General features: G+C 50.8%; 1 protein-coding gene across 1 annotated transcript; it reads left to right on the forward strand.

The window, feature by feature from the left end:
• Positions 1-744: 744 nt before the first annotated feature.
• CCKBR (cholecystokinin B receptor) lies at positions 745-9,047 on the forward strand. The gene is made up of 5 exons (XM_014460763.2): positions 745-1,036; positions 6,434-6,685; positions 6,840-7,089; positions 7,365-7,537; positions 7,703-9,047. Exons 1-5 carry the CDS (start codon positions 886-888, stop codon positions 8,242-8,244), a joined length of 1,368 nt encoding a protein of 455 aa, XP_014316249.1. The 5' UTR covers positions 745-885; the 3' UTR covers positions 8,245-9,047.
• Positions 9,048-11,709: the final 2,662 nt, after the last annotated feature.

The raw sequence follows: 11,709 nt of genomic DNA on the forward strand, positions 1-11,709 counted from the left end.
GTTCTCACCACTGTCTCCGCCGCCCTCAGCACCCAAGTCTATGACTCGCCCTCTGGGCAGCCCTTTCCCTGCCAGGCTTCCCCGAGTCCGCCGCTCCTCTCCGACCCCATCTTTGCCCGATGCTGAGGGTGTTCTGGGAGCTTTGGGTGGAAGCCTGTGTGTTGGGCCCGCGGTGGGAAGTGTGGCACGCGGGGTGCGGGGGCAGATGCAGGGGCTCCCCCGGCCCAGCGGCAAGGAGCTGCGGGGGAGCAGCGAGAGTGTCCCGGCCACTGCGGCACGGTCGGTGCCCGCAGCTCCGCGTGGGCTCGGCATCTGCGCCCAACCAGGGACCCCGCACCCGGCCTGCGACTCAGTGGCCACCCCTACGTCCCCGACCACCTGGAAAAGATGCTAGACCCCCGGGCGCCGTCCCCTACCCCCTTACTCACCCCTCCTCCTCTCCCTCCCCCGCAACCTCCCTCCTCACTATCGCTCCATCCACTCCAACCCCACCCCACCCTGCACACACACACACACACACACACACACACACACACACACACACACGAATTCCCGGGAGCCTGGACCGTGGTGGGAGGAAAGCGGAGAGATCGAGGGCGGGGGCGAGGGGGCGAGCGGGGGAGCCTGAAGGACAGTCCCGCCGGGGCAAGTCCTGAGCCCGGAGGGGGCGATCACCTGGCAGGACCGCTGCCTAACCGAGCCTTGGGACTCGCGCCCCGGCCGGAGCGCAGCAAGAAGGAGAAGGGCAGGGGCCAAGGTTGGGGGCGGGACGAGGCGGAGAGGCGGGGCGGGCGCCTCCGCGGAGGGAGTCTCAGCGTGAGCAGGTGGAGCCGCCGCGGGAGCCCGCCCGGCCGAGCCGAGGGAGGCGGCGGCTGGGCCCGGGCCATGGAGCTGCTGAAGCTGAACCGGAGCATGCCAGGACCGGGACCCGGGCCAGGGGCTGCCCTCTGCCGCCCCGGGGTCGCCCTCCTCAACGGCAGTGACACCGGCAACCTCAGCTGCGAGCCGCCTACCGCCCGAGGAAACGGGACACGAGGTGGGTGCCTCCAAAAGCTCCCTCTCACTGCACCCCACCCCACCACACGAATAGCGGGACCCCGCTGCCCCCGCACCGCCGCCTCCAGCGCTCACACCATCCTCTCAGGGCGCATGGCTCCCCTGACACATGTGTCCCCTGCAGCTCAGAACATTCCATCCCAGCATCACACTACCTGGTCAGAGTCCCTTCACACCCTGATCCCGCCCCGAGCTTCCTGTAAACCCAAAACACAGCACCCTCCGCACACACAGCCACGGAGAGCTAGACACGGAGGGTGGGGGAGCAAGGACCTCCTGCTGCCATTCCTTCCAGGTCTCTCTCTTCCCTTTACATACAACTCACAGAGCCACAATGGGGGAGGACAGAAGGCAGGTAAGATTGGGGGAAGGCAGGGGCTGTTTGAAGGAAGGAGCTGGAAGACCTGAGTGGGAAGTTAGAGTCATAATCTGTGTCCCCCTCCCCAACCCCCAACCTTCCCTAAAGAGATCCTCCAACTTGAATTAAGCTGTAAGTTAGGCTGGATGCTGCTCCCTAGAGCTGCCTGTCTCCATTTCACTCGTCCTCAAATCCCTTCCATGCCTCTTCTCCAACTTGCCTCTCCTTAGGTTGCAACCCCTCCCCCAGCTGGACTACCCCTTTTATCACCCCATGCCTTTGTGCCACCATCTCCTCATCCCCTCCCCTCCCCTTCAGATGATATCCATTCACCTATTCCCCAAAATAACTTTCACTCTTCCCATGAGTCAACATCCTAATTTTTTTTTTTGATGGCCTGGATCAAGATGTTTTTTCCCCTTCCTGGGCCTTTCTTTTCCTTAAATGTTTACTGTGCACCTAGTCCCTGGGCTAGGAGCTGGGAACACAGGGATGAACTAGACCTTGCTTGGACCCTCATCCCTGCAGAGGGGAGACAATACCAATGGAAAAATCACATTAAGCATGGGAAGTCCCTCAGAGGGTCTGAATGATCAGCGTTCAAAGGAAATGGGGTCCAAGAACTTCGTAGAGGGAACCTGGAGATGGGTCTTGAAGTTGGAGTTTGTCAGGCAGAAAAGGAAGAAGTGGGATTTTAAGAAAAGAAGCAGTGGTAAGCAGAAGGAAATTATTCTAAGCCCAAGAAGGGAATGTGGGAATAAATTATAATTCAAGGTGTTTTTTTGGTTTTTTTTTTGTTTTTTAAATATATTTTCTTGATTTTTTACAGAGAGGAAGGGAGAGAGATAGTTAGAAACATCGATGAGAGAGAAACATCGACCAGCCGCCTCCCGCACATCTCCCACTGGGGATGTGCCCGCAACCCAGGTACATGCCCTTGACTAGAATCGAACCTGGGACCCTTCAGTCTGCAGGCCGACGCTCCATCCACTGAGCCAAACCGGTTTCGGCTCAAGGTGTTTTTTTTTAACTGACACAGTAAGACATGCTTTCTCAGACAGTTGTTACACATTCTCACTTAGATTCTTTCATTCAACAAATACTTATTGAACCAGAGAGTGTGCTAGGCACCAAAACTGACACTGTTCCTATTTCATGGAGCTCACAGTTTAGTGGAAGAGACAGACAAGCAAGCAGGGAATTGCAGGACAAAGGGGGAGGGGCCTTGAGAGGTTTTGGGGAACACAGAAGAGGAGCACCTCTAGCCTAGCCTAGACTTGGAAATCAAAGTTGGCCTCCTGAAAAGGTGAAGTATGATGAATAAAAATAAAAAAGATGAGAGAGAGCCAAGCAAGTGAACAGAGAAAAAAGGCAAAAAGCATCCCTAGCAGAGGAACTGTATATGTAAAAGCCCAAAGTTTAAGTCCATGTCACCTTTGTTCAGTATGCCCTAGTTTCTGGGCGCCCAAAACATACACCATAAAAGAGGAACAATTAACACTCAAAAATGAAGATCAGGCTAAAGGGTTTACGGAGAGCCTCATAGACCTGGCTAAGGAGTGTCAATTTTATCTTAAGGGCAATGGGAACTGCTGGAAGTTTCAGTAGTCCTGCCAGGATTTATTCTGTAGTGTGTAGGACGGCTTGCAGGACAATACATGTGTAGAAGGCAGGGGGTGGGAAAGGTGGACACATATAGAAGGCCATTATATTACACTGGTCCTGGTGAAAGATGATGCTGGCCTAGAGTAAGGTGCTGACAGTGGGGATGAAGAGTAGTGGATGGATTTGAGAAGCATTTCTGGAAGTGGAATCAACAGGATTTAGTGATTTGTGAGAAACAGAGAGGGAGGAAGAGGTCAAAGGATGACATTCAGGTTTCTGGCTTAGATAATTGGATGGATATTGGTACTGTATAATGAGAAGTATTACACAGGAACAGAATCAGGTTTAAAAGAGATTATAAGTTAATTCAATTTGGAACCAGCTAAGCATAAATGCTGGCAAGATACCCAGGTGGGATTGTCCAGTCAACCATTGAACCCAAGGGTCTGGAAGCTGGGGGAGAGGTCTGATTGGAAACACAGACTTCAAAGGTCTTTGCTTAGAGGAAGTAATGGAAGCCATGCGAATAGATAAAATTTGTGTAGAGTAGAAAAAAAGAGAGAGAGATACTGGTCCCGGCTGGCATGGCTTGGTGGTTGAGCATCGACCTATGGACCTGGAGGTCATGGTTCAATTCCCAGTCAGGGCACATGCCCAGGTTGCGAACTTGATCCCCAGTGTGGGGTGTGCAGGAGGCAGCCAATCAATGGTTCTCTCTCATCGTTGATGTTTCTCTCTCTCTCTCCCTCTCCCTTCCTCTCTGAAATATATATATATATATATATATATATATATATATATATATATATAGAGAGAGAGAGAGAGAGAGAGAGAGAGAGAGAGAGAGAGAGAGGTACTGGTACAAGACCCTGAAGAAGACCAATATTTAAAAGCCAGGCAAAGAAAGTCCATGTGGAATGGAGGTGCAGAAGACAGCAGGGATAGTGAATAGAGCAAGGAAGCCTGAGAAAGAAGAATATAAAGCGATTCAGAGCACGGATGCAGGAAATGGCCTTATTCATCTGGATGTAGTTACCCACACAGTTGAATGTTACACAGGCCATCAGAAGTTACCCACAAAGACTCTATTAGCCACACTCACTCAGATATTACCCCCACAAGTGCATGTTACTCAGGCTTACTCCAGTGTAACCAGTAGAAAGTTGGATATTACCCACACTATTCTGATATAACCCACACAGACTTGAGTGATACCCATATTCACTCAGATGCTACCAACAGAAAAACAGATAGCGTCCACACTCACATTAATATTGCCCACATCAGTTAGCTAGTACTCATTCATTAAACACACTCACTTTCATTTTATTATTGTCCACAGACAATTAGATATTACCAATGCTCACTTAAGTAACCCTTCTCTAGATATTGCTCTCACACATTCAGATATTACCCGTCAGACTCAGATCAGATTAACTCAATCAGATTAACATCTCACTTAACATCTTAACATCTCACATTTATACTCACTTAAATATTGTCCACTTGAATATTACTTCTGTCTCCAAAGAGACAGAGACAGAGAGGTGAGGGCTGCTAGAGCTTTAGAGGCACAGCGGTGAAGGTTGGATGAGGAAGGACAAAGCAGGTGCATTTGTGTGCAAAGTGACAGAGATTCATTCCAGATTCACTAGCAAGCATGTGTTGACACTTCTTGGTGAGGGACATTATGCCAAGTGCTAGGGAAATGCTGGAGAATGAGATGGGCATTGCTCCGGATCTCCAGAAGCTCATAGTCTAGTGGGGGAGACAGAGGATTACACATCGCCGCAATACAGTGAGAAATGCTGTGATAGAGAACAAAGAGAGAGAAAGAAGCACAGATTGAGATTTTATTGGGAGAAGGAGGCTGCATGATGAATGGCACTGGAGTGAGAGAGCAGTAGGAGGCAAAGCATTTTAGAGATCTGGAGACTTAGCTTCTATTCTGATTCTGCCCCCTACTTATTGTATGCTCTGAGCAAGTAATGTCACTGCGGGGTTTAGTTCAGAGCGCTCTTGTAATTAGCATTGACTTGACATCTACAACAGTTTCTGAATACGTTGGTATTTGTGATGAGAAAACAGCTTAATTTGGGGGCTAAGGTAAAGTCAGCCAAGGAAGAGAGAGTTGTAGCTCTGAGTCCTTCCTTCCCCAACCGGGAAGGCTCTGCCCCCTGCCCTCTTTCCCTTTAAGCTCTAGTGTCCCTCAAACTCAGGCCATGGGTGTGGGTGACCAGGCCAATTTAATTTAATTCAATTCAATTGTGTCTTGGTCTGCTTAGTTATGAGATAGAGACCCAAAGATGAACCCATATCCCAATACTCAATTCAAATGAATGGAGTCAGCCCTCTGTCTAGCCCAGAAACTCTAATGTCCCTGCTGTGAGTTCCTGCAGCACTTTTTGTGTTCCTCAACCTCCAATCCTCATCACACTGTGTGGCAATTATCTGTGTATATATCTGGGTGTTCCTTCCTCTTTCATGTTCATCTCTGTGCCCGATGCCTGGCATGCAGATGTTTATTGAATGAGAATGAAGGTTTGGAGATCATTAAAATACAAGGCAGAAAGTAAAAAGGGTTCTAATAGATGTGTAAGGAACATGCATAGTCAGAGGAAGGGGAAATTAACTCCAAAGGAGATAGATGTCCGGAGAAGTGAGCACTAGATCTCAGTCTTAGGGACACAGGTAAGTAGGAATTCACCAGATACAGAAAACATATTTGTGATGGAGGTGTGGGTTGGTGAAAGAACTTTCCAGGCTGAGAAACCAATGTAAGCAAGGGAGAGAGTCATAAGTGCATATGATGCCTTCAAGAAACTGAGTCATCCAGTAGCTTAAGTGGGTGCATTGCAGGGAGGGGGTTGGAAGACGATAAGGGCAGTTCTCAGAGAACCTGCACTTGCTAAAGGTTGCAGACAGTAGAGAGTAGGGGGAGGTGTTTTTTTAGACAATAAGGACCTGACCTATCAAATACTACAGGGAGGTCAAGTAGAATAGGCTTAGAAGAGACCTTTGGATTCAGCAGTTAAAGCTTAGTGACCTTGGGAAGAAGTGTCCAAGCAGTGATGGCAGGACAGATGGGGCACTGGATTGTAATGGACTGAGAAATGAACAGAAAGATGAATATAAACCTTTCAAGAAGTTTGGCTGCAAAGAGATTTGGAGTAAAGCTTGAGGAAAGATAGGCTTTCTTAAGGAAGAGTAGAGTTAGGCCAATTTAATTAAGTCTTGAGGGGTTAGAAGGGTAAAGGATTCAAGTTCATCATTTACTGAGTTGGGGGGGGGCGGGTTCTCTTGGGAAGCAGGGGATCTGGCTGGATAGTGGGGATTGGGATGAGTGGCATTGGAGGGTCTGGCTGAGCCGGGGACACAGGCCCCCTATTGCCACCTCTCTCTTTTCCTGCCCAGAATTGGAGCTTGCCATTAGAGTCACCCTTTATGCAGTGATCTTTCTGATGAGCGTTGGAGGAAATGTGCTCATCATTGTGGTCCTGGGACTGAGCCGCCGCTTGAGGACCGTCACCAACACCTTCCTGCTCTCACTGGCCGTCAGCGACCTCCTACTGGCTGTGGCCTGCATGCCCTTCACCCTCCTGCCCAATCTCATGGGCACATTCATCTTTGGCACAGTCGTCTGCAAAGCGGTTGCCTACCTCATGGGTAGGTGAGACAACCACCCTGCCCCCTTGCCCCTCTCCTCCTCTACAGTCCTTGCCCCATGTGTGCGGTGTTTCCCCGGAGACCGTTGAGAAAGTCACACTGGTGATTGTGTGGTTCAGGTTTCCTAGGTGACCCCTTCTTCCTTCTTGCTTAGGGGTGTCAGTCAGTGTGTCCACGCTGAGCCTGGTGGCCATCGCCTTGGAGAGGTACAGCGCCATCTGCCGACCACTGCAGGCCCGCGTGTGGCAGACACGCTCCCACGCTGCTCGTGTGATCATAGCCACGTGGATGCTGTCGGGGCTGCTCATGGTGCCCTACCCCGTATACACCGTCGTGCAGCCAGTGGGGCCTCGAGTGCTGCAGTGCGTGCATCGCTGGCCCAGTGCGAGGGTTCGCCAAACCTGGTGAGGGTGCCCATTCCTGGGAATCCCTTCTCCAGCTCCATCAGACGCTTAGGACCATTCCCCAGAACCTTCCCCAGAAGCTGCTCCTAAAATTACTACTCCAGTTCCCTTTCAGCACCCCCCCGCCCGGGATTCCCATTTGGGGCCTCTCCGCAGTTCTCTAGGCCTTCCCAGCAGCACCCCCAAATCCTAGAAACATCCGTCCTCGGCTCATTCCTCATCCGCGGTTAGGGCTGGACAGAGCCCCGCGTGACTGGCCTGTGCTCTGCTTCCAGGTCGGTACTGCTGCTCCTGCTTTTGTTCTTCATCCCGGGTGTGGTTATGGCCGTGGCCTACGGGCTTATTTCCCGAGAACTCTACTTAGGGCTTCGCTTTGATGGCGACAGTGACAGCGAGAGCCAGAGCCGAGCCCGAAGCCCAGGAGGGTTGACGGGTGGGGCCGGACCAGGTGCGTGAAACCCAGAGTGAAATCCATAAGGGGCCGGGCTTTGAAAAGTGGAGAAAAGGGGGGGGGGTGTCTACGGAAAGGCTGGAAATGGGGGGTCAGATAGGGGTTGATCTGGAGTTGAGAGGACTGGGCTTCCTGCCCTGAGCGCCCACTGTCTGTGCCTAGGTGTTGCCCTGCAGAACGGGCGCTGCCGGCTGGAGACCCGGCTGGCGGGCGGCGAGGACGGGGACGGCTGCTACGTGCAGCTCCCGCGCTCCCGGCCCGCGATGGAGCTGTCGGCGCTGACCGCACCCACTCCCGGGCCGGCATCCTGCCACCGGCCGACCCAGGCCAAGCTGCTGGCCAAGAAGCGCGTGGTGCGGATGCTGCTGGTGATCGTCGTGCTCTTTTTCCTGTGTTGGCTGCCGGTGTACAGCGCCAACACGTGGAAGGCCTTCGACGGCCCCGGAGCGCGCCGAGCACTGTCGGGCGCGCCCATCTCTTTCATCCACTTGCTGAGCTACGTCTCGGCGTGTGTCAACCCCCTGGTCTACTGCTTCATGCACCGTCGCTTTCGCCAGGCCTGTCTCGACACGTGTGCCCGATGCTGCCCGCGGCCCCCGCGAGCTCGCCCCCGGCCCCTTCCAGACGAAGACCCTCCCACCCCCTCCATTGCTTCCCTGTCCAGGCTGAGCTACACCACCGTCAGCACGCTGGGGCCTGGCTGAGGGGTGGGGGGCGAGTGGGGGCTAAAGCAGGACAGGCCGATTTTTCAAGCACTGACCCAATCAGACACACAAGAGACACAGACCCCCCCCCCCTCCCCCTCGCAAAAGACTGACACCCAACAGCATGGACTTACCCCCAATGCGCAGGAAAAGGTGGCTTATTGGCACAAAGTAAACAAAGCGGACCCCCACACAGAAAACGAGGCACACTTGCTGTGGCGTAGAAACAGGGCACTGACCTTGGATAGACTCAGACACCGCATCCCTAGCGGCGGACTATCCCTCCGCAGCAGGACCTCTATGACAGGGAAGACCGGCCTCTCACACACACAGCGTAATGGCACTGATTCATTTAGAGATCTGGAGCCCGGCACTGGGCTGACTCCTGAGACGCTCCAGGCTGCCCCCAGTTTGACCCCGCAGTGCCCTTCCCCAAGCAGCACTGGGTACACCAACCTCATCTCACAGCTCCCTGACTAACAGGCTGTTTTGCACTGAGAAGTCCCTTCATTCCTTTCCAATTAAATACTATGTCCCTGCCCCCGCCGACCTCTTCAATAAATAATAAATGCCTTGGCTTCCTCCTAAACTTCCTTTCTGGACTCTTCGGGGGCAGGTGAGGAGGCAAGGGGTTTTGTGATCTTCTCTGTCAGGTCACCCGCAGCAGGACCCCTTGCCAAAAAGCCCATGGTCTGAGGCTGGAGGAGGCTGTGTGTTGTCTCTGAGTTGTCATCCTGGACCCACCTCCACACCCATGTCATAGGGAGCAGCTGGACATGGGGGTGAGGGTGGGAGGTAGGATATCCATGACACTTCATGAGTCCTAAGCACATTCTCCTAAAGTGGCATCACTGTTAAGGTACTATAATAATAAATGCTTATTAAACATTTAATGAAAAGATAAAAGAAGCAGCACTGTATAATGAGACTCCGTTTGTTTAATATGTGTTTGAAACACCAGGGGTCAGACCATGATAGGTGAACAGAGACTAATTAAAGAGTAGAGCCTTGTCGTGCGCTCTTATCTGGCAGCAGTACCTGGCCACGCTTCTGCTCCACAGAAGCACCCTTACTGGTCAGCAGCAACAAAGGGGGTGTGGAGAGGGCTGGCCCTGAATAGAAGTCCCAGAGCCAGCCTCCCTTTTGACACTAAGACACCCAGCCCTGGCCGGTGTGGCCCAGTTGGTTGGGCATCCTCCCATGCACCAGAAGGTTCCTGGTTTGATTCCCTGTCAGGGCAAATGCCCAGGTTTGGGGCTCCATCCCCAGTAGGGGATGTGCAGGACGCAGCCAGTCAAAGTTTCCCTCTCACATCGGTGTTTCTCTCTTTCTCCCTCTCCCTTCCTTGCTCTCTAAAAATCAATGAAAATATTTTTTTAAAAACTGATCCAGCCCCAGAGAGACAGAGACAGCAACGTCACCCCCTACACACACACAATGATGAACAGTCAGGGAAGAACTGATGAGCTCATTAAGGGGACATACATGGATAATCATGTATGGTATGGTATGTTGGGAGAGGGCTTCCTTGACATCTCGTCTTGTAACAGATGAGTGAACTGAGACCCAAAGAAGAAAAGAAAACTGCTCAAGGTCATTCGATAAATAGGAGCAAGACAGAAATAACCCTTTTAAAGTGGACACTGAGTTGGAGATGGGAAAGAAGCCATACCCATCAGGGAGCAGACCCAAATGCCTGGTACTTATAAAATTGGGAGCCCTTTTTCAAGGAAAAGAATACAAATATACAGATACAAAATTGCCAGGGGACTCACCAGGGCCTTGGAAGAGGCCTGTGTGAGTGAGGAGCCCTGATATTTAAGCCTCATTAGCTTCACAGCTAATAATGCCTCTACCCACTAACTGCGCTGAACAAAGGCTGGGTGGAGCGAAGGACAGTGAGGAAGGAAAGTGGCTTTTCTGTTAAACGTCGCTGAGGTGGCTCCCAGCCATCCTTTTTACAAGCTCTAGGCTGCAAGAGGCAGGACTAAGGAGAAACGGAGGGAGAAGGCGTTCCAAGCTGTCAAGCACAGTGCTGGTTAAAAATAGAATCCCAGCTGGTCTGAGGAGCTGAAGGCAAGATACTGGGCCTTTCTCTCTCATGCCAATTTTTCCTGGATGGGGCTGGAGGGAGAAGTAGGGTTTCCCATAGGGTTCACAGCCCTCCTACCCTCCCACCCCCATCTCTGCCATCCCTTCTGAAAGCAATGCAGCCTTGAGGAGGGTCAGCCCCTTCAGCTGGGGCCTGGGCTCCTGTTGACCACCAGATGGCAGTGGGGAGTCCAAGGGGAAGGGCTGTGGAAAGGGCTAGCCTAGAACCCAGCACACTGTGCAGCCTTTAGTAGTGAATACTTATGTATTCACTCTGTGCTCTATCTAGTTACCAAATGTGGAATCCCGGGAGCCTCCCCATCTTTTGAAATATGACAAAACATTTCAGGTCCAGATTTAATGTCGCTGCCTCCATGAAGTCCTGCTTGGCCATCCTAACAAAGCTCATGTGCTCATATAGTACTGACTACCTTCTCTCGTCTATCAAAGTTATTTGTGTCCCTGCCTGATTTCCCATATTGGAGTGGGAGAAGCATGAGGTCATAGGAAGATGACTGAGCTGAGATGGAGATGGTGAGGTGATGGAAGGCGTGGAGATGAAATATACTTCTCAGTGCTATACGACAGGTGTTTTGTATACACAATTTATTTTATTCTCAGAACTCTTCAAAAGAACATTTCTCTTCATTTGACAAAAAAGGAAAGTGAAGCTGAAAAATTTAGGTCCTGCAGCTAGAATGGAAGCAAGAACTAAGCTCAGGTATCTGCCTCCAAAGCTTTTTCTCTTTCCATTATGCTGTATTGCCTTCCTTCAAGCCTTGAAGACCCGGGAAGGTTCCAGTGGTCCTGCCTTTTAAAAGTTGTGTGATTAAACAAAGAGAAGGGTCCCAAATAAATAAAATCCGAAATGAATGTGGAGGAGTAACCACTGACACCACAGAAATACAAAGGATTGTAAGAAAATACTATGAACACCTATATGCCAACAAGCTGGACAACGTGGATGAAATAGACAAATTCCTAGAAAAATACAATCTCCCAAAACTGAGTCAGGAAGAATAAAAAAATCTGAATAGGCCAATAACAACTGATGAAATAGAAGCAGTAACAAAAATTTTTAAAAAATCCCACCAAACAAAAGCCCAGGTCCTGATGGTTTCACAGGGGATTTTTACCAAACATTCAAAGAAGAACTAAACTTATACTCCTCAAACTATTTCAGAAAATCCAAGACAAAAGTACACCTACAAACTCTTTTTATGATGCCAGCATTATCCTAATTCCAAAACCAGATAAAGACACTACAAAGAAAGAAAATTACAGGCCAATATCCCTGATGAACATAGATGCTAAAATCCTTAACAAAATATTAGCAAATCACATCCAGCAATATATTTAAAAGATCATCCACCT

This window comes from Myotis lucifugus, unplaced genomic scaffold (assembly GCF_000147115.1).
Source record: "Myotis lucifugus unplaced genomic scaffold, Myoluc2.0 scaffold_138, whole genome shotgun sequence".
Taxonomy (NCBI): domain Eukaryota; kingdom Metazoa; phylum Chordata; class Mammalia; order Chiroptera; family Vespertilionidae; genus Myotis; species Myotis lucifugus.

What these genes read in the sequence shown, in the direction of transcription:
- CCKBR (XM_014460763.2), top strand. Translation starts at nt 886, where the DNA reads ATGGAGCTGCTGAAGCTGAACCGGAGCATGCCAGGACCGGGACCCGGG. An exon ending in CCGAGGAAACGGGACACGAG is followed by an intron (nt 1,037 to 6,433) that starts GTGGGTGCCTCC and finishes TTTCCTGCCCAG; the next exon opens with AATTGGAGCTTGCCATTAGA. An exon ending in GACGGGTGGGGCCGGACCAG is followed by an intron (nt 7,538 to 7,702) that starts GTGCGTGAAACC and finishes GTCTGTGCCTAG; the next exon opens with GTGTTGCCCTGCAGAACGGG.